General features: G+C 43.4%; 1 protein-coding gene across 4 annotated transcripts in view; it reads left to right on the top strand.

The window, feature by feature from the left end:
- The window catches only part of ARID5B (AT-rich interaction domain 5B), a 167065-nt gene extending 144483 nt beyond the window's left edge, over window positions 1-22582 (top strand). For 2 of the 4 annotated variants that reach the window (XM_081157340.1, XM_081157343.1), the window contains 3 exons: window positions 41-138; window positions 14354-14552; window positions 18166-22582. In XM_081157340.1, the coding sequence (XP_081013466.1) occupies window positions 41-138; window positions 14354-14552; window positions 18166-20319 (2451 nt within the window). In that variant the 3' untranslated portion in view covers window positions 20320-22582. The remainder of the gene's footprint in view (window positions 1-40; window positions 139-14353; window positions 14553-18165) is intronic. The other 2 variants (XM_081157342.1, XM_081157341.1) reach the window with 2 other exon arrangements.
- The last annotated feature ends 1794 nt before the right edge of the window (window positions 22583-24376 follow it).

The following is a 24376-nucleotide window of genomic DNA, read 5'->3' as shown; positions in this document are numbered from 1 at the left end:
TTCTGATGTGAGATTGACTTTCCCCTTGCCATTTTTTCAGATAACAGCCCGCCGCCAATGGAAACACATTTATGATGAATTAGGCGGTAATCCTGGGAGCACCAGCGCCGCCACTTGCACCCGCAGACATTATGAAAGGTAAAAACAAACCTCTTTGGAATTTTGTAAAGTCCTTGCTTAATTGAAAGTGTGTTCATTGGAAGACATTTCTGGTCAAAGATAAGACCAGAGGTAAAGGACCTTTTAGGAAACAGAAGATATCGCTTGTGGCATTAATACTTTGCATACCTCCTTGTGATTTTTAAGGGGCATAGCTTTCTCTGGTTACTGGGGCTAAAATTAGATGTTCCTTTAAGTTTGCTTTTATCCTGTGACCACTTGCTTGACAATACCGTTTCCCCCCCACAAGCATAGACTACTCAGCAAGTTCTCTGTGGGTTCATTCACTATGAGAACCTTCAGAATCTGGGAAACACAGGTCTGCAGTTTTACTATGAGGTTGCCATGTAACTGTATTAACATTGAAATGTATTCATGTTGAATGTATTATTACTGCAAGGTAAACATTTCTTTAATAAGAAAACTTGCCCCAGATAAGATCTGCTGTTTTCTCCCATCTTGGTATTTTTCTTCTATGGCTATGCTTTTGACCCGGGAAATCCCTTCTTGCCAAGCTCTATGTGGTTTAGTTTTTCTAACGATTAAAGCTTCTTCAGGAAGTTGATAATAACGCCAACAAGAAGTAATGCCAAATTAGATTACTCTGAGGACTGTCTGCACAGGAATATTTCCCGTTTGTGTTAGGACTGTGTTACTCACAATACCGAAGACCAGTGAGCAAATCCATGCGTTATCCTTGCTCTGTGCTGCAAGCCCAACTTAATTTGTTTAGGTTACCCCAACTTCCCTATCAATGGCATTTCCCTCCCAAAGTATTGACTGACTCAGCTTGTGAGATCCAAGTAGAGGTTGCGTGTGTGTGTGTCTGTCTGCCTGTGTTTTAATAATGGCCATGGAAGGAGAAAAGCAAAGTCAGCTGAACAAATAGGCCAATTAGCTTGCTAGTGTGCAAATTAAACACAATTGATAAATTTGACTCTTGCTCTCCACAAAGTCAGTTACCATTCCAACTTCATCCCAGATGCTTAACACCAGCCTTTGGAACATACAAATGAATCTTCAGATAATGTCGTCTGACACATCAGCCCTGAGTCATACTTCTTTACAGTTGAATTGTATTTTTATCTGTATTGCATTTAACGCAGAGCTTCTTTTAGTATAGCCATCCAAAGAAACTTACAGTGTTTTTATAGTTTATAATGATAAGAAATTGATTTGGGTTTAGTGCCCCATGAAAAATTCCCACAAACGTCCCCAAGAGATTGCCTTGCTTGATGGTATTATAATCCAGGAGGATTTTAAAAAATTGGTTACAGGAATTCAAATTATTCTTCTTCATAGCATTGTTTCCAATATAGTACATCAACTTCTTAAGTGTGTTATTTCTCTCGGTATTTAATACAGAGCCCACATTCTCACTGTACATAACAGGTACACCACAGAAGCACTAGCACAAAGTAGCATTGTTATCTCGGGTGAGTGTTTTGTAAATGGCGTCCAAGGTATCATAGTCAACTTGGTTTTGACTTACGATTCAAGGCTTTAAATCAGAACATTTTCAGTAGAAACACTGTACTTTCAAATAGCTTCTATTCTGATGGTGAAACTTCTTTACCTCCAGGTGCAAATGTTCCCAACACGTGAACCATCAAACTTAAAGGATATCAATTAAAATTTGGAAAAGGAATGTATCTTAGCTGTTAGCTAGCTCACCCAGTTAAAGAATGAAAAATTAATCAAACGCATTACAAATATCACATGGTCAAAAACAAATAGATAAGGTTTGGGATGGAAAAAAGATTGAATTTATTAATAGGTGTGTGAGTGTGTGTGTGTGTAATTTACTCAAGCAGTTGTGGATAAAATAACCTCAATCTTAAACGAAATGGCAAGGTATATTCTTTTGAAGACTGTGTACTTTGTTTCATGATTTACCTCTTCCTGGAGTAGCAGAATCTCAAATGCCAATCGAATTGGAAAATTCTAGTAGATACACCTCAAACTTTAGCAAATAAGAAACGTTATTAAAGATGTTTAAAATTTCTCTTCTCTCTTCATTTTTGGGAGTAGGATGGATATTTCATAAAGGTTTGGCTTCCCACTGGATTACATTTTTTTAAAAGCTATGTATTTGAATTTGAACTGTGAATTTGTTTGGTCAGTGTGTCTTAGTAAAGAAACCACACTAGGTATTCAACAAAGAGAATTTACTGTTGGAGTTGCTTAAACAGGTGTCAGTGTGAAGCACTACATTGATACGATGGTAATAACCAGTTTCCTTAGGGCTGGAAGAATAGAGAAAAGAGGTATTGCCACCCAGCTATTCTGAGAGTGGGCCTCACAGAGCTGGGGTTCAGATCCCTCCTGGGGAGAGGACCCCAACCCGTGCTGGTGCTTCAGAGGAGGAGCCCTGGGGAGCTGGGCCCAGACCTAGAAGGCTGTGCTCCCTGGCAGGTGCTAGACCTCACAGGAGAGGCATTGAAACTGCTCTGGGACCATTGAAAGAAACTACAGGCTAGAACCAACCCCTGCAGCTGAGTTACTATTGTTGGGTTGGCACTGAAATGAAAAGCAAGCGAAATACAAAGAAAGAAGCTCCTCCTCCCCTGATCGGGTAGAACCCCATTTGCAGAACCCCAATGGGAAGAGAGCTGACAAATGAGACGTAATTTACAAAGCCCTAGTCCCAGTGTCACCAAACAGAGTACAGAGGGTGGAATTGGAGTTGAGAGACAATAGTCCAGCCACTAAGTGGGGCCCCCAGCATGGAAACCCCTGTGCAGAGCCTGAAGCCCAGGTTTGAGCCCCGCTGGCCCCTGGTGATTGTCAAGGTCCTTAACCCTTCCTTGGCATTTCCATTTGCCAAATGGGCCCCTCACGTTGCTGTGATCAGATACAAGGGTGTCTTGAATAATTAGTAATTGATAAAAGTTAAGTGCCCAAATTTGCAGATGATTGATTCTTTTAAAAATAATCATACTCTACTTAAAATAACGCCACTCTTTCTCATTGGAACCCTTCATGACCTAGAGGAGTCGGCTGCACTCCTGTGTGTTGTGGAGGGAGAAAAGTTTCGGAACTGTACTGCTCTCGACGGCTTCCTTCCTTCCCTTCGATGGTTTTAGCAGAACAGGTCAGAGGACGCTCCGACCTGTCCCGGGACCTGAAAGAGTTCTACTTTGGGCAAAGAAGAGCTGAAGCTCTTGAGTAAAACTGTACTTAGTGCTTATGGCTGATTTCATTCATTCTTGCTAGTTACAGGCTGTGCTCCCACAACTAACACAGGAATAGATTGGTGAAGGACCACCGTTTGCAGGAAAGTTCAAGGAGTTGGAGAGAGTCAGATGTGTGGGCAACCACCTAGCTGGCGATGTTCTTGGAAATTCGTAAAATCCTTTCAAATCAGACCGGAGCCAGAGGGGTTTTTCCTCAGACACTCGGTCCTTGCCCTGTTCCCCTCCCCCCAGCTTCTCTGTCCTAGAAGATGAAGAAATGAGCGATCTACTGTACATTATCCACTGATTTATTTTTCATGCAGTGTGGCTCATGTTTCCCGTAAATGTTTTCATTTTCCAACCAGAAAAAAAAAGAGGCAGTTCCCCAGTAAATGTTGCTTGTGTATTAGTTGTGCACTTTTGGTTTATTAATGAGTGTAATAATGAAAGTGCGGTTGCTGAAAAGAATCAATGGGTGTTTTTATTTAAGGCATAGCAGGAATGGTACAATGCCTGTGAATGCATCATTGTCGCTGAAGGCCTGACGCGTCCAAACTTGCCTCTGATTGGTTTAAATCAAATAGGTCCAAGCACTTCATAAAAATGTCTTTGTCAGCCTGGTTTTGCTTCCAAACCTATTCATCTCTGTCAGTTTTTAATATTAGTACCAGGCTCCTGGCCATAGTCCATTAGTACTGTACTTAATTGCTCATGTTACAGATGATCACCAATATAAAAAGCATTAATGTCTCCCCATCGTGAGACTGTTGCTATGTAGACGTCTCAAACTGAGCAGAGCTTATGAAGTGTGGTTATTCTGGACATTTCTTGCTCAGGATTTATAAAGTTACCATCGAGGATAACGCAAAGGAAAAAATGCCCACCTCCTCCTGGGCAGGACCCTTCTAAGGGAATATTTTCTTTCTTGTTCCACTCTTTATTTAAGGTGCCCCAGATTGCTTTCTTCTATCAGTAAAGGAACAGAAAGGAAAGTGGTTACTTTTATGGAATTCTCTTGGTTCGATTTTTCTGGAACAGTAATTCATTTTAAAGGCTTTGTTTTCACATGCAGATTTGTTTTCCTTTTAAATGTTTTTAAGCACATGCAGGGGGGAAAAAAAGCTTTACACAGAATACCAGATTACTGGTTTTGATTTTCCTGAATAAATTACATGGTCTGTTTCTGTGGAGCACATGAAGTTGTTATTAGGGACTGAAAAGGAGCATTAAGGCGAAAACACTTTATGCTGTGCTTTTCTGAGTATTTAGAAAATCAAAATCATAAACAAAGTGTTTGTTTGGGGGGGTAAATGAGCAATTACATTTCATCTTCTTGCAGACTTCATGCCCAATTTCAGATTCTAACCTCTTGCTTTTCCCGTAAGCATTCCTCGGGCAAGACTGTCCTTCCGCGTGGCTCAGGCAGCTGGCTTCCTTTGCAGTGACTTGGGGTGAGTTGTACCCAAGCCAGATGCATTCGGGCAGAACCTGGGTGACAGTCAGCTGGAGCTTCGGACTTTTTTCTCTGAAGTTGGAAGGCAGGGTGTGGGAGGTTCATGTTTTGAGGAACATTAGTCTGTGCTTTAAGATAAATGCCAAAAATATATCAGGTTCCAAGGAATTCAGCTAATTATATTGTTGGAAAAGGCCAAGGGAAAGTAAGGTGCGTTACAGTCCTGTTCATGCCTGTTCACGCCCAGGACATTGGTGTTTTCTTGCTCATTTTGACACCCTTGAGGTTAATCAATACACAATTCAGAAAGTCACAGACAAGATTGCAGCAGTTTAGATTTGAGGGGTCCCTCAGCCACCTTCTAGACCAGTGTTACCCAGTGAAATTTTCTGACCCGTCTGTAAACTGTTTGCTACTGGGCCATGGTGAGCCAAGCACAGCAACTGTAAATAAGCATCAGTACACTTGCATAACAACCTGCCAGAATAACTTTATGTCTGTTGCATCTAATAAAAAATTGAGGCTTGTATTTTGCATGTCTTTTTAAATATTGCCTTTTTCTAGTAATTCATTTTTATGGTATTTTACAAGGATCAGTAGATAACAGATGGGACATTTAGGAAATCAGTCCTTCACCCAGGGCATTGGAGAAGCACTGCTCCGCACCAGTGGTCACAAGCTCAGGTGTTTACAGGAGCAGGTAGCCTAGGTAGTGCAGGTGGCCAGGCGGGAAAGTGGGAACCTGGCCCACACAACTCAGGCCAGGCGGGCCTGGTAGGATCAGCCAACACCATTGCCTCAGGCGGATATATTCTCTGTGCTTCCAGACCTTCCTTGTTTTCGAGATAATTTTTATGTGAAATCACCTGACTTGCAAATATTGGCTCCAATGTTTCTGAAAAGATTTTACATAGGCTAAATGAAACGTGCCCATGGGCAAAATGTAGCCTACAGGCGGCCAGGTTCTGTGAGGACTGAACTATCTTTGGCGTTATGCGAATCCAGCCTCTGCGTAAATGCCCTGCTGTGGGAGGGCAAGGGAGATGCGCCCCGCCCTGCTGGCGGTGCTCCCCAGCTAAACGCGTCCACGTGCTGAGCCCAGTGCCCCCCGTAGCTTCCCAGGACCCCGCCCTGCCCTTCGGTGCTGCCTGGTTCTGCTTCCTCCCTCTTGCAGGTGAGGTGCCGCCATCCGCTTGGCAAAGCTCCTCTCTCACTCCAGGTCTTCCTGCTCCCGTCATCCAAGCCCCAGAACAGGATTTAGGGACTTGGCCCAACTTGGCTTGCTCTTGTGTAGATGCCTCCCATTTGTGTCACTTGGAATACCCAGAGCTGGTCCAGATGTGGTAAATAGTACTCCTTGGGACGTGGGCAGCGTAGACCTATCAGTGTAGCCTAAGTTGACGTTTGAAATTGGTGAAGAAGCCCCGTCCCAGTGGCCAGCTTTTCTCGGGCAGGGTCGATTGGCCATTTGCTCGACTGCCTTTCTGTTTTGCTGCTGCCCTTGAGGGGCAGTGGTGTCTTTTGAACATCTGCCATGCGCAAAACATTCTCAGGGATGATGAAATCGTATGAACCAATAGTTCAGCCTAGGATCAAAGAGATTTCCAACTGGAATGAGCAGCCTTCTAGGAGGATCCAGAATGTGAACTGGAACTTAAAGAGGTTACGTTAGAACTTGAGATAGGTCATCATAAGTTGCCTAAAGTAATCCAGTTATAGAACTCAAGAACAGTCAAGAAACTTTTTTGAAGGCCAGGACCATGCAGTATGATTTCCTTGAGACTCTCCAGGGCACCCAGTACAGCATCATAAACATATCAGGGACTCAGGAATTAGGGGTTGAATGAATTAAGTTAAATCCAAACTAAAAAGGACAGTTTCCACTAGGAAATGTGTGAGGAGGTCGGAGCTAAGTCAAGTGGGAGGGGCTGTCAGGAGCGGTCTAAGGCTGAATTTCCAAATTAAATACACCAAAGACAGGTATTATGGTTTATCTTCTCAGTGTCTTTTAACTCGCTTGCCCCGAGGTCCAATGGGTAGATCGTGCCCCATCCTCACCCATGGTAAAGTTGACCAATCTGTGGACTTGCATGTTCCTTCTAAACTTGGTAATGGGGGCTCTGGCCAGTGGGCACCCTGTTGGGAACACCTCTGCAACACTGCCACCCGGGCACTCTCATCTCCCCTTTCCCCAAAGCCACAGAAGGCCCCGTGGCCCTTATCAAAGACCAGCAGCCCAGGAAATCTAAGACAAGGTGCTGAGATTTAAGCGGGCTGAGGCTGTGCTGCTGCTCCCCCGTCCACACCTCCCTGAGCTTGTTCTTACAAGGGACCCGAGTTGAGTGGGTATAAGCACACTAAGCCTGGAGTAGCTTCTTATCATCTGTAAAGAAATTGCTCCCTAAAGGACATTCAGGTAATTTCATAAGCAAGAGCCCCCCTCCATATCACTCAGCATGCCTAACATGCTCTGATAACTTTCCAATGCCTGGATATTTCCAGAAACTTTTAAAAAGGAAAACAAAACCCTCGCCAAGCCCTGGAGTAGAAAAACTGGTTTCTGTTTTAAAAAAAAAAATAAACAACAGCCTTTGAAAAAAAAAATTTCTATTTAAAAATTCTTAAATTTGTCTCAAAATGCAAGTTGTAATTAATAGAAGTTGGAGTTTACACAGTTGAGTGTAAAAACACCCTCAGGCACAAACTAATCAAGTGTGTATGTCATGCTGTAAACTACAGCAAGTTCTTTGTTTGACCTAAAAAAAAAAAAAAAAAAGCTCGCCAAACAGCAGTTTTTCTTTGTCTAGCTCCTTTATTGTCTCATTTTTGTTTTCGCCCTATCTCCCCCACCCCACTTCCCTTTGAACCTTGCTATTGTATTTAAGAAACTTTGCAGTTCCCATGTTTTATTGATAGTTTTCATCAAGCATGAATTTAAATTTGAGAATAGATTAGGTGTCTTAGCCCCATTTCTTTTTGATAAATAACAAGAGGTTTCTACTTATGATTTTCTGTCCTCGGGGCTTTATCATTAAGATTAAATAACTGTACTCTCAAGCATGCCACTGCACAAACATCTTTTCAATTATGTGAGTAACAGATGCCTTCACAAAGGAACTATTGAAAATTCAGAAAGCATGTTTCCAAAAAAGAAAGGGGGGAAGAAAAGTATCAGATGACAAAAGAATGGAATTGTTTACCATTAAAATATATCCTTCACTCTTCCACCGAAAGCCTCTTGGAACATTTTGTTTTTGTACAAGTTATTACAAAGTTTGATCAAAATAATAAATGTTTGAGGGGATTGTTGAGCATTTCAGAAGCTCTGGAATCCGTGGTATCTTCACATGCATGAGATGTAAATGCCATAGCTGTTGGCCTGTTTTGACACACAGACACTCCTGCCTTCACTCGTTGGATGCGAATCACACTGCAAACACTGTAGTTATATTTGTCTGTTATTCCTGACATAATGTTCATCTGCTCTTGAAGCTTGAATCTGAGTTAGTCATTGTTTTCTTATTGAGAAGAATTGCTGCCATCTCGGCTGGCTGGCATCGGGGAAGGAGGGCTAGGTCTGTTTACGGTCCATGCCCTCTGTTGTGAGCCAGTGTTTTAATCCCTGGGGCATAAAGTCAGCCTTTTTTTTTAATAAGCATTCGAACTTTCTTCAGTGTGGTCTTCATTAGAAAGGCATGGGGCTAACATCAATCTGCACATTCTTAGAAGTGGAAAGGAGGCGTCATAGGAGCAGAGCCCCCGAGGGGCTTCCAGTCTAGCTGGGGAGACAGTGGGAACCTCAGACTTGGTCAGAGTAAGTGCTCCAGGCTGGATTTCATGGAGGATACGGTTCTTGAGTTTCTCTTGCCATCCAACATCAAGTTGGGCCTGATCCTGCGAGCTGAGGCACATTGTAAAAACATTAGTGTGCCCAGTGCCCAAGCCATAGGGCTGCCTTGGTTGTAGGGGGGTGACCCTTTGTTTCCACGCAGGTCCGTGGCCTTTGAGAACAGGAGAGTGCTCGCTCTTAGAGTTCCTTAGGAGCTTGGACTTCCCTTGACCCAGGGGTGATCATTTCAGTATCTCCCCTGCGACGGGGCTTCTGAGAAGCGTACGAAGATGCACAGCCGCCTTGCTGAGCGGAGGGCAGCTCAGACTAGCCGGGGCAGGCAGATCTGTGTTTGAGCTCAAATTTTGGCACTAGTAGTTGCATGCCTTTGACTAGTCATTTACTCCTTTAACTTTGAACCTCAGTTTCTTCATCCATAAAATGAGGTTGAAATAATATACCTGTGGGTATTTCCTTTTGTAAGGGTGGAGGTTATGTCTCAAGTGCCTGGTGTTAGTAGGAACTTAATACATGGTGGCTGCTATTGATATTGTCATGTTTAACCAATGTGGAAGAACAGCCTGAGGTTTTTCTCCCCACTCTCCCACCTCACCTTTCACCCAGGCCTCCGCAGCCGTGCAGCTCTAATTCAAGGGACCCGTTGTCCCTGAGCGGTCCCTTTCACTCTACACCTTTGCAGAAGTCAAGCTGCCATCTTGCTGGGTCTTAGCACCATGGACCTTTCTTTCCTCTTTGCTTAATTAGGGTCACAGTCACTCCAGGACCACGGAGATAGGTGTCAGAGTTATCAATGGGCCTAAGAGACAACTCTGTCACCACTTCCAGGGGAAAGTGGAATTAACTCCTCGAAAAGGTTTTTTTGTTCATATTTTGCTGCCCCTTGAGTAGGTAAGGAAGCCCCTGGTGAGCAGGTCATTTTCCCAGGGAAGGGCTCTGCCGAAGACAAGTGTCCACGTGCTATTGTTGATAATAGTCGTCCACATACTTTTTAGGTATCTTGGCATAGAATACAAATGATGCTTTGTAAAAAGCTTGGTACGCTTTGCCCTTGGTAGCATTCTCCATGTTGCATTCTCCCATTTTCTTGGCCAACGCCAACTTTATTTCCCTCTGCTCCCAAAATATTCTGCTCCCAGTCACCAGCAGATCTTCAGCCCTGCATTTTTTTTTTTTTTTCCTGGCTTGGTACCATAAAAGTACCTATGAAGTAACTAGGGTGAGGTTCAAATACAACCCTGAAGATTTCCCCCTTCTTTCCCCCCAATCTCCAGATTGAATCAGTTCCAGAACATTATTATAATATCATTTTTCAGAGCTCTATAAATAGATGGATTCTCATTTCTCCTCTTAAGTACTGTTTGCTAAATGTTTTGGCCCAAAAGTTCAGTCATTCCACGCAAGCATTAATCAATACAGGAGACATTAGTGGTTACTCGCTCAGATGAGATTTGACATTATTTTTCCTCTGCCTATGGGGAGGGGAGGGCAGTGTTGCCAATAAAGATGAAGGGTCTTTTCTTCTTTTGTATGAAATGCAAATGACGAGGACATGGACGGTGTACATTTCTCAAACGTGAGGCTGCTGCTTTTTGTTGAGGAACAGAGGAAAGGCCTCGGAGGATTTTAGAATTTGTAAATATAAAATTATGTGCCTTGGTGTTTGAAAAAAATAATAAAAGAGAGAAAGAGTTGGCAGGTTGCCAGATTACTTACATTACAGTAATAGATTTGCTGACCCCTGACTTCTGCTGTAGAGAAATGTATTGAATTTTTCATAATATCAGATGAGGCAGATCTAAAATCCTAGTACACTGAGCACCATTATTTAACTTGAGATTTAACAAAGCCGAAATCTTTTCAAACCAGCAATTTCTTGTATGATGATAATTCAGTGGCTCAGACGCTAATAAATCAAGGTTATAATGCCATTGATTTGTTCATTTTAATTTGGGTTGATTTTAAGTTGTCTTTATTTAAAAAAGAAAAAAAGAGAGGAGAGAAAAAAGCCTTGCTTTTCACAGTGACTGAATTTAATAAGAATCTCCTTGATAGCAAAAGGCTCCCCTACTGTTTCTGCTTTGGGGTGGAAAATGTTATTCTTGTATTATTTCTAGGGGGGGAAAAAATCCCATGCTGCTACCAATCTTATGCCTATGGAAAGATGATATTTTTTAATACATGATGGCTTACCTATTTCAGATCCATTAATGGCATCATAAATAAGCATTTTGCTAATCTGAAATGTGAAATCTGGATAATAATAAAGACCCATTTATCTACCGAGCTTTCAGTCCCCAGACTAGATGTAGATCATGGCGGGGGGGTGGATATCTCTCTAATGAATATATTGCTGCTTTTCCCCATTACTTCCACCCACCTAAAACCCAACCCGCATTCTCAGAGTTGCAGTCCATTGAAAAGATTTCTCCCTGGTAATGAGTTCTTGGGGGCTGAGGTGCATTTTTGCTTTTATCTGTGCAGATTAGAAACTGATTAAATCTTTGGTGTACTACAAATATTTGAGGAATAATCATCTGCAGGCACAGGCATTTTGCATTATACCGAATTCTTTATATAGTACAGACCTCAGCTTCCTGCATTGGGCAGTGTTGACCTTCTATGGGCTAACCTGTTTTCAATGCTATCACATGTACGTTAAACGTTTTAAATGCTCAGAAACCTATAATAGCTTTCGTCCCTTATGCTGTACAAACTCTTAATAATCAAATGATAAGATCATATCCTGTGGGGTAATTGTATTGTACCATGACAGGATGACTGAAAAACATTCAGTGAAAATTGCAGCAAACGGAAATCACTACACGAACAGCGATTGTTTGGGTGCCGTGCGAGACCATGCCCTGTTCTTCAGGGGCTTAGCTGGTCATATTTCTACTTGTTTCCTTTTAGCTGCTGCCTTTCTTGTTTTATTTTGGGAGTCTTTTTTTCCCTGAGCCGCTATAATTATCTTTCAGTGATTTAGAATGGAAAAAAAACACTCAATTGACCTTTACACACACACATTCTCTCTCCCTCTCTCCCCGCCCCCCCCCCCCCCACACACACACACACTTTCTCGGGCTCTCTCTCTCCCTTTGGAAGCCTTGAACAAGCAGGACTTGTGTTTGGATTCAGTTTTACCTTAGTCATGCCTCTTTCCAGATACAAGAAGCATTTAATTCCAGATTTCCTGCTTCTGGCTTTAGGCCTTTGACCAGCAAAGTGCAATGTATTTTTTACTGCTGTCGGCCAGCCAGCTGCTGGATTGAGTGAAGGTGGAAAAAAAAAAAAAAGAAAAAAGAAATGAAATGGAAATGTTGCCCTGCCTTTTGAACTTGCAAAATTGTATAAGGAAATTACAGCCTCCTTAGCACCTATCTAGAGAGCTGGGTTGGCCTAGGACTGCCGAACCCGAGGCGGGGGATCCTTGAGGCCCACTGAGGGTGTCTCTTCAACCCCAGTCTTTGCTTCTGCTCTCCTCCCCCTCCCCACACTCTTCTTTCTCAGCGAAGAGGGTCTCTCATGGTGTCACCATAGAGAATGGAGTTGGGAGAAGGGTGATAACCATTGAAATATCCAGACTTCAGTGCTCCTTGGATTCCCATGACAACCAAACAAAAGTAAAACAAACCTATCTGCCCCAACAATAAGAAAATGTTTTCATTGACATTAATTTAAAATATTCTCTCCAATTTAAACTATTCAATGCATTTTGCTCCCGGATAAAAGTCCCCAACTTGCCGATGCTGAAGGGGATCAAGTCCCTGGCAGAACCACGCAGATAAAAGGAATTGGGGAGAAAGGTGGGACTTTACAGATGAGACAAATAAATTCAAGTATGAACAGGATTGCTTTTTTTCTCTCTTCTCTGCTTAGTTATGCTTTTTATTATATAAACATTAACTGTAATATTACAGTGGGAAACAGGTATTTGGCAGCCATATATTATTTTAGTAAGTCTACATGGAGAGAACAGTTTCCAGTTTTAGCAGCTGTAACATGTTTAAACTCAGTTTGTAATGGGATCTGAAGATAACTATTCCCCATGGGCTGTGTTGATCTTCATGGCTGGCCCACTGCCAGATGTAGGGCTCGGAACTATTATTCACGCCTCCTTGCACATACCTTGTCCGAGCATGCTCAGTAAATGAAATTTGTTCCTAATATGCTATAAATTGGGATTTGATTTTCCCATCATCTACTTGGTATTTTATTAAAGAGTGAAATATTATGATCACAAATGTCCCCATGTCTGTACTCGCAACCCTGAACAGTTGTATATGTTTAAGTAGTTGAGATCCAAATTGCGTAGGTAGAAACCAATCTCAGGATAGCTAACAAATACCCAAACCAAAGAAGTTTCTGCCTGGGAATCTTAGTTTAAAAATTATTAGGATTCCCGATACTTGAACAGATTTATGTTGTTTATAAGCCAAGTACATTTTCGTCATTGAGTCAACTTGTCTTGTTTAAAACAAATTATGTTTGCTGTATTAAAGTTCATATTTTTAAGGCTGAGTCTTGTATTAATCCCACAGTGAGTCATTAATCATACCAAATGCATTATAAAAACTTTAATCACTGAAGTTGAAACTGAGATTGTAATGCAATCCATCCCTTTTAATTACATCAGCTATTTTTTCCTTTCATATCAAGCACTACGTCGCAAAGGGGAAACAGATTAAAACTAGAGCCTTTTGATGTTTCTCTTTTTAGAGCAATTTTATGTGCTTTGTGTAAAAAGCTATGTAATTAAAATGTTTGAATTTTTCAGCCCTCTGATTTTTGTGGCCGGAGCGGCCTGTCCACCTTCCTTCTCACTGGGGCCCTCTTTTACTTGGCTCCCCTAACCAGAGCTCCTCATGCTGAAGTCACCTGCCCCCTCAGAGCTGCTGCATGAGACAGCTGTCTCTCAGCCGTGCTGTGCCTGCCTCCCTTTAACATCTTCATCTTAAGTGTCTGGTCTATATTTTGACATGATGAAAATAAAAACTTTGGAGATGGGCAAGAGTAGGTTCAAATTCTACCTCTATCAAACTGTGTGTGACTCTTAGGCAAATTCTTTAGCCTTTTTGGCCCTCAGCTGTCTCATTGGTTAATAATAATAATAGTAACAATTATTATTATTACCGGTATGATTATAATAAATAATGTTGTAATTTACTTCATAGGGATGGTATGGAGATTACATGAAATGATATATATTATGTACCGAGGACAAATACTAGTACATACTAGAATATAAGGCTCATGAGGTCAGAGTCATTGAATCTTTTGTTTGCTACTGTATCGCAGTGCCTAGAACAATGCCTCGCACATAGTAGGTGTTCAATAAATAGTTGTTGGCAGATTGATGAATAAACATCAGCTGTCGTTATTGTTGCTGTTATTGTTGTGATGTTGCTGGGACTTAGCCGAGTTCCATTGGCAGCGGCGATGATGTAAACTTGGATGCTTCCATTGTTATCCTTGGTGTGTAGACTCACAAAACCAGAAAGCGGTCTTGCAAAGAAGTGTGTAAGTCAGCAGGCGCCGGTTTTGAGTAGGGAGGTGACTGTGGAGTAAGCTTCTAGAAAAGCATTGGCGTCACTGGAAATGAAGTCATGCAATAAATTGCTTTTATTGGGAAAAGAAAATAAACCCATAACGTCGATGCTAATGGAATTACCTGATTAATCACCCCCTGATTCATCATCTCTTCTGATATCTTTTTAGATTAATCCTGCCATATGAAAGGTTTATTAAAGGGGAGGAAGACAAGCCCCTGCCTCCAATCAAGCCTCGGAAACAGGAGAACAGTTCACAGGAAAACGAGAATAAAACAAAAGTATCAGGAACCAAACGCATCAAACATGAAATCCCTAAGAGCAAGAAAGAAAAAGAGAATGCCCCGAAGCCCCAGGATGCGTCCGAGGTGAGTTGCTCTCCTCCACGGAAATGCCACCAGGGCGTCCTGCCTCGGGGTGTCCCGGAGCCCTGCGCCCATAGCTGTGACCCTGCACAGTTGCAGTGCTAGCCTGAGTAACCAGATCATCTCAGCTTCACAACTCTCCAAATAGTGGCCCTTTCCCTTTGCTCCAGAGCTGAAGGCAACGCGTGGTGTTGAATGGGATGGGCCAAGGGTGGTGCCCAGAAAGATGCGAACACGGAGGGTGTCCACCGACTCTGAGATAGAAGGAGCCAATTTGAAAGCTGTGACTTCTTTCCCGTTTCACAGCCAGTCTATCTGAGGAGGTGGTGTGACTTGAACACATGCTCCATCCATGGCATCTAGCAGGGAGGGACGTTGAGATTGATGGGCCTGATCAAAGAGGCTGATGTGTCTCTGCAGGACCTTCCTGGAAACTTTAGGGACTCCTTTGCCTCCTGTAATTGACCTGCGAGCGGCAGCCTTGGGTTGAGACCAATTCAGAAACAGCTTAAGTACATATTATTTATGGGGAAATTTTGAAATGGTTCCTCTGAAACCATTATTATCTCTCATGTTAACAGGTAGTTTCTGAACCTTTTAAAACAAGCCCCGGCTACCCGCAGCCCCCGACAGTTCTTTGGTAGAAGCCATTAATGTCAGCACACAGCCAGTCATGGAGGCTGATCTGGGCTCTGTTTCAACATGAATAATAAAAACCCTGCTGCCCATAAAAAAAAAATCTTAGCAGCCACATTTGGAGACAGCATGTTCTAGGATTCAACCCCAGAGGGAATTTTGTTGCTGATATTAAACACCCCCTAAAAAATCAGGTTTATAATGAACACATAAGAGACTCCCTAATTAAACACTGCTTTAAAAGACACACAACACAACACCACAATCTCCTAACTAGAATTCAATTTACCCCATTGAATCTTGTGTAATAAGATAGTAGTAATATGAAGATGAAATCTATTTTTGTTTTAATTTTTGTTTCACAATTATTTTAAGCTCTAGAAATTAAAAGGAGGGGGGTGGCTACAGAGATTTCTACATCTGCAGGCTTGCAACATAAATGGCCAAAAGCAAGGAAATTCCAAGTTATGTCTCATCCTTCCTCTATCCTGTTGACCTGGTGATTTGTTATAGGATTTGGGCTCAGCAAGTGCTATTAGATACCATACATACAGCATTGCCAAAGCACCAGGGGGCAGACTGAGGACCAAGAGGCCAGCTGACCTTTCAATGGCTCCACTTTGGGGATGAAGTTTAACATGGTTAGTTTATAAATTGTGTAAGGAATCCTCAGCCCATGCCCTGAGCCCATCAGCTTAGGAGATGACCATTGTCAGGAGTAGAGCCAGACATCCTACAGTCCATAGAAACCCTTAAAGCCTTCCGGCTCCCTTTGTCCTATAGATCCCAACAGTTTCCTTCAGGGAGCTGTTAGTGTCTTGAGTGTGAAAGGTTATTATGATCAGGTTATCTAAACAACCCGGAATCTGCCCTGGCCAGTGTGGCTCAGTTGGATGAGCATCATCCCATGCACCAAAAGGTTGCTGGTTTGATTCCCGGTCAGGGTACATGCCCAGTTGCAGGTTTGATCCCCAGTAGTGGGCATGCAAGAGGCAGCAGATCAGTGTTTCTCTCTCACATCAGTGTTTCTCTCTCTCTCCCCTCTCCCTTCCTCTCTCTCTAAAATCAATAAAAAATAAAAAACATATTAAACTACCTGGATTCTCACACCCTCTTCAAGGTTGACCTTGTAGTAAGATGTGTTGCCCACTTCCAACAGAGACCCTTGTTATTGTCCAGGTATATTTCTTCTCACTAATCATGTGTCTGGAGCTTTTGGTCAGGATTTTATCGTTGTCATTACTTTAATTGTTTTTAATTTTTCGCGTTTTCAATATGAAGTAGTGAACTCAATGGCGGTAAGAGGGCTTATAAAACCCTTCTAGTCAAACCTGACATCTTCAGGTAATTGGAATGCAAGTTTCCTGGTGGGAAGATACCATTTAACATACTGAGGGCAAATCATAAAATTCCATCCTAGAAAAAGCATCTTTTACCTTTTCTGTCTAGCTTTCAAAGACCTCTCAAACCTATTTTACAACCAAAAGCGTAGGACTTCGTGTAACTGAAGGCCTAGGTCATTGAAACTTCAGTGGAACTGAATATCCCCTGTAGCCCCCCGTCAAACTACAGTCCCATCAGAAACTCACAGTTAAATGCAATTTGCCTTTTTCCCTTGCTGTACAAATTTTCCTGTATTTTCATGTAATGTAAAAGCTCAGGAGACCAATGATGATTGTTAATGTAGCACAAGTAATGATATTTGCCCTGGAAAAGGCAGTTATTAGTACAAGAAAGTGAAAGATGGCACGCAAAGGCTCTTAGGTATAACACCTCTCTAAAAAACAGGGATGTCTTTAAGTGAGTTTAAGGAGAAATATCTATTAAATAGATGTGATTCCTTAAAATTTTTTGTTCCTGTGCATCCCTACACCAGCATCCTCAGTCTTACCCGAAAATGCTACTGTGGTTGAAGCTTCTTTTCTTAACAGAGAAAAACAATGTTCGTGGGATGAGATGGAGGCGGGGGCGGGGGGGCAGGGGGCGGAGACCAGTTCAATACAACTGTTTTGGGACTGTTCTCCACTAAGACATGTCAGGGCAGGATGACAGAAGTTTTGAAAGAGCTTGTCAGTCAGCTGGGTCACAGATGGAAAGTTAAACTGACCTTCCAAGGTCAAAGTTTGCACAGCTACATAATGCAATGAATGGGTCGAATTGTGCCCACGACTTCTGTCAATAGGGACACGTAAAGATCGTCCATCTCATTGACTACAATTTATTTCAGTGAACAGAAGAGCTGTCTTTGAGGTGGTTCTCACTGCCTGAATTTTGACAACTTCATTTTTAGATTTAATAGAAACGTAGTTTGCTGCAGCCAAGAAGGATTTAGACCCTCCTGTCCCTCAGGTAGACAGGCTCATGTTGCATCTGCATCGTTTTTCAATATTTCAGCTTATCTGCATGTCACATGGCACTGAGTAGAAATTACCAACCCTTAAGCATCGATAATTTTATGCCTCCAATTGGACACATTAGGACCAGATAGGCTTCCTCAAAGAAAGGCAGGGAGTTATAGTGAGTTTGTTGTTTGTTTGTTGACATGGGGGTGGTTAGATTTTTGAAAGAGAGATGCTTTAAAAAAAAAAAAAAATTCTCCAAAGTGTCATAAAGCACAACATGTAATTTAAAACCCATTTGGATAATTGACTGATTTGACAAGAAGACAACCTCAGAATTAAACTATATATTAGACTCAAGGAGTGATACGATTGTATACCGTCAGAACATAGCACTTTGCTATTTTGATAAGTGTCTCATGAGGGACTCGAGTGAATATGCATATTTCCCCTAATGTTTCTGTAATTTAGATTTCTTTGTTTGGAGCTGTGATTGGGGAGTGATAAAGCTTTTCAGAAACTCCGTGAACTGATTGACAAGCCTGTTTTCAAGAAAAACCGCTGTGTGTAATATTTTCTCTCGCAGCAGACTGTGTCAGTGCCCTCGGCGTCCTTCTGACTGCCTTGCAATCTCTCCCCAGGTTTCATCAGAGCCAGAGAAGGAGCCAGAGACCTTGAACCAGAAAAGCATCCCTGAGCCCCCGCCGGCAGCGGACGTGAGGAAGAAGATGGAAGGCTACCAGGATTTTGCAGCGAGGCCCCCGGTGTCTGCAGCAGATGCAGAAAAGGACAGCAAGACAGACCAAGGTGCCAACAGCGAGAAGGTGGCGGAGGAGGCGGGAGAGAAGGGGCCCTCTCCTCCCCTCTCCAGCGTCCCTGCGGCCCCCGACAGGGACCCGGGGGCTGCCAGACAGCCTCTCACCTCTCCCGGCGCCCTTGTGGACGCCAAACCAGAACCCAAGCCCTGCTGTTTTACAGAGAGCCCCGAAGATGAGCTCCAGGACGCATCCTTCCCCGGCTTCCCCGCCACGCAGCCGCCGCTGGTGAACCAGAGCGAGACGGACGATGACAAGGTGCCCGCCATGGCAGATTACATCGCCAACTGCACGGTGAAGGTGGACCAGCTGGGCAGCGACGACATCCACAACGCCCTGAAGCAGACCCCGAAGGTCCTGGTGGTCCAGTCGTTTGACATGTTCAAAGACAAAGACCTGACTGGGCCCATGAATGAGAACCATGGACTCAACTACACCCCCCTGCTCTACTCCAGGGGCAACCCCGGCATCATGTCCCCGCTGGCCAAGAAAAAGCTTCTGTCCCAGGTGAGCGGGGCCGGCCTCTCCAGCAGCTACCCCTATGGCTCCCCTCCCCCTTTGATCAGCAAAAAGAAACTGATCGCGAGGGACGACCTGTGCTCGGGCCTGTCCCAGGCCCACCACAGCCAAAGCGCGGACCCCACGGCAGTCAGCCGGCCTTCGGTGATCCAGCACGTGCAGAGCTTCAGGAGCAAGCCTTCCGAGGACAGAAAGAGCCTCAGCGACATCTTTAAGCATGACAAACTCAGCCGATCGGATCCCCACCGCTGCAGCTTCTCCAAGCACCACCTCAGCCCCCTTGCTGACTCCTATGTCCTGAAGCAAGAGATTCAGGAGGGCAAGGAGAAACTCTTGGAGAAAAGGGCACTCCCCCACTCCCACATGCCCAGCTTCCTGGCCGACTTCTACTCTTCCCCTCACCTCCACAGCCTCTATAGACACACCGAGCACCATCTTCACAATGAACAGACATCCAAGTACCCGTGCAGGGACATGTACAGGGAGTCGGAAAATAGTTCCTTCCCTTCCCACAAACACCAAGAAAAGCTCCATGTGAACTATCTCTCGTCTCTACATCTGCAAGACAAGAAGTCGGCTGCAGCCGAAGCCACCACGGACGACCAGCCAACAGACCTGAGCCTTCCCAAAAACCCGCACAAACCCACCGGCAAGGTCCTAGGCCTGGCCCATGCAGCCCCAGGGCCCCAGGACAGCAAGGGCGTCTCCCAGTTCCAGGTCATGAACAGCCACAGTCGAGACTGTCATCCCAAGGCCTGTCGGGTGTCCCCCATGACCATGTCGGCTCCTAAAAAATACCCCGAAGCACTCTCAAGGTCGGCAAAACCTCACCACGTGAGACTGGAGAATTTCAGGAAGATGGAAGGCATGGTCCACCCTATCCTGCACCGGAAAATGAGCCCCCAGAACATCGGTGCAGCGCGTCCCATTAAGCGCAGCCTGGAGGATTTGGACCTTGTGATCGCTGGGAAAAAGGCCCGGGCGGTGTCTCCCCTGGACCCATCCAAGGAGGCCTCCGGCAAGGAGAAGGCCTGTGAGCAGGAGAGCGAAGGCAGCAAGGCGTCACACGGCGGGCACTCCGGGGGCGCGTCCGAAGGCCACAAGCTCTCCCTGTCCTCCCCCGTCTTCCCAGGTTTGTATTCTGGTAGCCTGTGTAACTCGGGCCTCAGCTCCAGGCTCCCGGCAGGGTATTCTCACTCTCTGCAGTACTTGAAAAACCAGACTGTGCTCTCTCCACTCATGCAGCCCCTGGCTTTCCACTCGCTTGTGATGCAGAGAGGAATTTTCACGTCGCCGACCAATTCTCAGCAGCTGTACAGACACCTGGCCACGGCCACACCTGTAGGAGGTTCGTACGGGGACCTTTTGCACAACAGCATTTACCCTTTAGCTGCTATAAACCCTCAAGCTGCCTTCCCATCCTCTCAGCTGTCGTCGGTACACCCCAGCACAAAACTGTAGGCCCAGCTCCGCCCTGCAGCCCACCGGCGTGGCTCCGAGAGCTTCACTCCTTACCCCGGGGTGATGGCTTGTAGAATTAGAAGTCAGTGTTTCTTCTAATCGGTTGCAGCCAAAGCGGCCGGAGGGGGAGGTGAACAGACCGGATTTTTCTGGGACCACACCAGCCTTGGCTGGTCAGTCTTGAGTCCCTTGCAACACGGACGCCCTCGCGCCCCAGATGGTTCACTTCGCACGGGGGTCCTGTGGAGGGATTTATGCGTGTCCAGGAAGAACTTAGAGGACCCCGGCTGAGTTCCGATGGTCAGGAAACAATCTGGGCAAAAAAAAAAGGGGCAGGCATTTCAAAGGAAGGGGCCAGGAAGACTGGCAAACGTATGCCAAGGGAAGCCCCTGTTTTCATAAAACTCTCCAAGGTTCAATCAATGCAATGTATAGTGAAACTTCAATAGATCTTTCGTTTTGACACTATTGAACAATCCAGAGAAGTAAACACTGTTAAATTGACTGTATATATTTGCTTCTTAAAACTACCCGTATCACTGTTTGCTCACCTAATTTATATACAGGTAGTTCCATTTTCTCCCAGTTCCTCTTTGTCTTTTTTTTTTTTTTAATTAAACAGTATCGCTTTTGTTTGCAGGTCTTTTGTTTTTGTTTTGTTTTGTTTTGTTTTGTTTTAAAGGCTGACTGACTGTCCTAGTTTTTGATGTGTGTTTGTAATTCTTTTCCCCCACATCTTATCATTTTGAGCAGCTTTGGGTGGTAAAGTTAATTGTTTACAAATTGAAGCAACTGATTCTAGTGGAACAAATGAGAAAGAAACAGTTGAGCACGCCATAGTGCAAAGAACGCTCCTTTGCAGATCCGCAACTCACGGACTTTGTTCCTCATAAATGGCATAGTTGAAAGAGCTTTATACACTGCTTACCCGACCAAATGCTTTGCTTTGAAGTATTGGGTTATGTGAAAATATTGAGCATTGTACTTACCTTATCTAGGCTGTGAAACTGTCCTACATACCAGAGGAATCATAAAAACAAAAACCTCACTGGCAGCAAGCTGCTGAATAACAACAGAGTCTAGAGGACATACTTGTGGGCTGCACAGATATTCTAGGAATTTCAGAAATTAGAACAGGAGCCAAAATGATTTACATTGGTGTTGGCCCTGATTCCTTTGAGCAGCAGGGGAAGGGGGGTTGGTAAGAGGATAGACCTCGACTCTGCGGAAGAAAAGGAGCAGCTGGAGGCCATGCTCCAGGTACCTTCCCTGGGCCTCGGTCTTTGGAATAATAGGTAGTCACGTTGCCTTCAGCAGATTGGTTTCTTGATGTTCCCAAGAAGAACCTTCCAGGCCATACCTTGGGGGATAATTGGCATACTGGATTACCCATTTCCAAAGAAAGCCATCCTCTTTGGGCTTCTTGGGCGTGACTTTTACGTATATGCACGCACTCACGGTGGTTGGTGTCATGTTCTGTAACCACCTGGCAATACAGCCCGCTTTATAATTTATTTCATTGTTGGAAAGAAACCGTCAAGCTGTTCAAGCAGTCAAAAAAGATGTGGAGAATGTACATTGTCATTCTTGCCACTCTGTTCCATTTGCTGCCAAGAGGTAACATCAAAATGGATGCATTTTCTAAGTGTGTCCAAGGTCAGTCGATAACAGAGAGTGGTTTTCTTTCCAAGTCCCATCCCTGCTGATAAGAATGCTTTGATGAACTCCCCAGCCAACCCTCCCCTCCCCCAACACTACCAGTAGACATTAGAACCATAGTTAACCAAGTCTTTTACCTCTGAGATATTTAATTCTATGAAAACTGATGACAATTTTCAACCTCTAAATAGGTAACTCGACTGCAAAATACTCAAAACTGGTAAACAATGAAACTGCGGCTCTTAAACGAAGCCATGCATGCCGTGCATTTGTATTGAAATGTCTCCATGATACGAAGCCAAATATTCAATGTAACATACTTAATATCCAAAGGTGGAAACAAAAGAATGTAGAGATCTAGTGTTAAGAGTTCCATTTGCTTCAATTAATTATTTACCTTCCTGTGGAATAATATATATATATTTAATAGAACCATAGATAGACTAGTAGAATTTAGATTATAAATGTGTGAGTGCAGATTATCCTGCTATTGCACAAGATAGAGGGGGGAAAGAATCTCAATTCCAGCTGGCGAAGCGCTAGCCAGGACCGAAAGAAGAAAGTTGCACTAGATTGGATGGTCACACAACCAGAGGACATGCAAGATAGAGCAACCGCCAGTGTTTCTGCAGCGGACACGGGCTAGATCACACGTGGTTTCTATGAGTCTGTTTCTCAAAGAAAGCGGAGGGCCGTCTGTCCCTGGTGGAGCTCACCTATCCATTTGGAATATGGGGCATTTGTTTTCCCCACTGGGATGATTTCAGTCTGGTTTCATCATGTTGGAATTCGATCACACCATTTTCAAACAATGTTAACATAGTCCAGCTTTTGTTTTTCTCATTTCTTCCAAGAGGAGACTCACTGTTTCTGTCTGAGGAAGCTCATACCCTCGGCAAAAACATCAGGACAAATAAAGAGAAATGGGGGCATGCATTCCCAACAGAAGCAGTGTGTTATTTGTTTTAAAACTCTGAACAGAGATCTTGGAAATCTTTCAAAAAGACCATTGAATTCTTCACTGGCTGAGAACTACATTTTAAAAAGTCTTAAATAAGGCTTTGTTTGCATTGTTTGAGTTCAAGGGGCCTTATTATTGAATGGAATTGCACAAGCCTTTCTTTGTGCAATCAAACCATTGTTATTGGTAGTTCTGCAAAGGAAACTGTGGAATCTAATTGGCAGTGGAGTCATAAATCTATTTACTGAGTGTGGCTTCCAAGAAATGTTGCAATTCAAAATGCACTAACTCCGTGATTTACTGGAGATTTGGAGATTCTAAATAATGTTTTTTTAAAAGCTTTTCCATGCAACTTCTGGTTTAACTTTTGGCAACTCAACATAAAAAAAAAAAAAAAAAAAGAAAGAAAAAACAGCCAGAGTTTCAGAATTAAGTATTCTCCTACTAAGTGATTGGAACTTGTAATATTTGCCACAGGACTGACTTATTTATTTACTAGCTAGAAGCTCTTAAGTTCACTTGTTTATCAGGGCATATACAGAAGGGTTTGTGAAAACTCAATGTTGACTTTACAACTTTCTGACCTGGTGCATGAATTCTCAAGTACTGTATTTCACTGTGTTGGTGTGTCTGATGGAAATTTCGAGGTGATCCTACAAAAATATTTTATGTAGTGTGCCTTCAAAGAGAACCATTTCTTTCTCTTCACTTGTGTCCCACAAAGTCACATTTGGTGGTGGTCAGCCAAGTCCCATCTGGTCCAGTTTTACTCTTGTCCCAATTTTAAAGAGAAATGGGAACAAGTTTTCCCTGGTGAGACCCACACCATTGCAATGATTATCTTGAGCACTTAAATTCCAGTGTTGGCTGTTGATGTATTTGATATTCTGCTTGTCTCCCCATGGTTGAAATATGTCTGAAGAATAGCAGCATAATCTCTTGGCTGTTTATACTTTTTTAAATTTTCCTGTGTTGTAAATACTGTATACTTTTGGTGATCCCAGCTATGTAACCTCTGCTCTGTAAGGTGATTATTTGTATATAGCAACATGGCCCAGTGATATTATATAGTTTCCCAATGGAGAGGTTATTGAGTAACCTTTGCATTAGTTTAAACACTACCAGAAGAATGCTGAGCCAACTATAAACACTCAATTTTGTATGTTTTCCAAATTGTACTTATTACTGCTTTTGATACTGTATTACGTGCCAATAGTTTCCCAATCACATAGCAGGCAAGAGATATTTTGTACTTTTTGATCCACTGTAATATTTAATAAAAAATGTTACTATCTGTTTCCTTTTGTGTCTGAGTAATCTGTCACTTCTTCCTGAGAAGCTCCATGGCCTCGCCAGAGTATTTTCTACCCCGTTGTCTCCAAAGTGGATCATAGTAATAATAATGGTGGTGGTGATGGTGAGGTCTGTAGTTTGTTG

This window comes from Miniopterus schreibersii, assembly GCF_964146895.1.
Source record: "Miniopterus schreibersii genome assembly, chromosome: 14".
NCBI classification, from domain to species: domain Eukaryota; kingdom Metazoa; phylum Chordata; class Mammalia; order Chiroptera; family Miniopteridae; genus Miniopterus; species Miniopterus schreibersii.
This window is presented reverse-complemented; position numbering and strand designations above follow the sequence as displayed.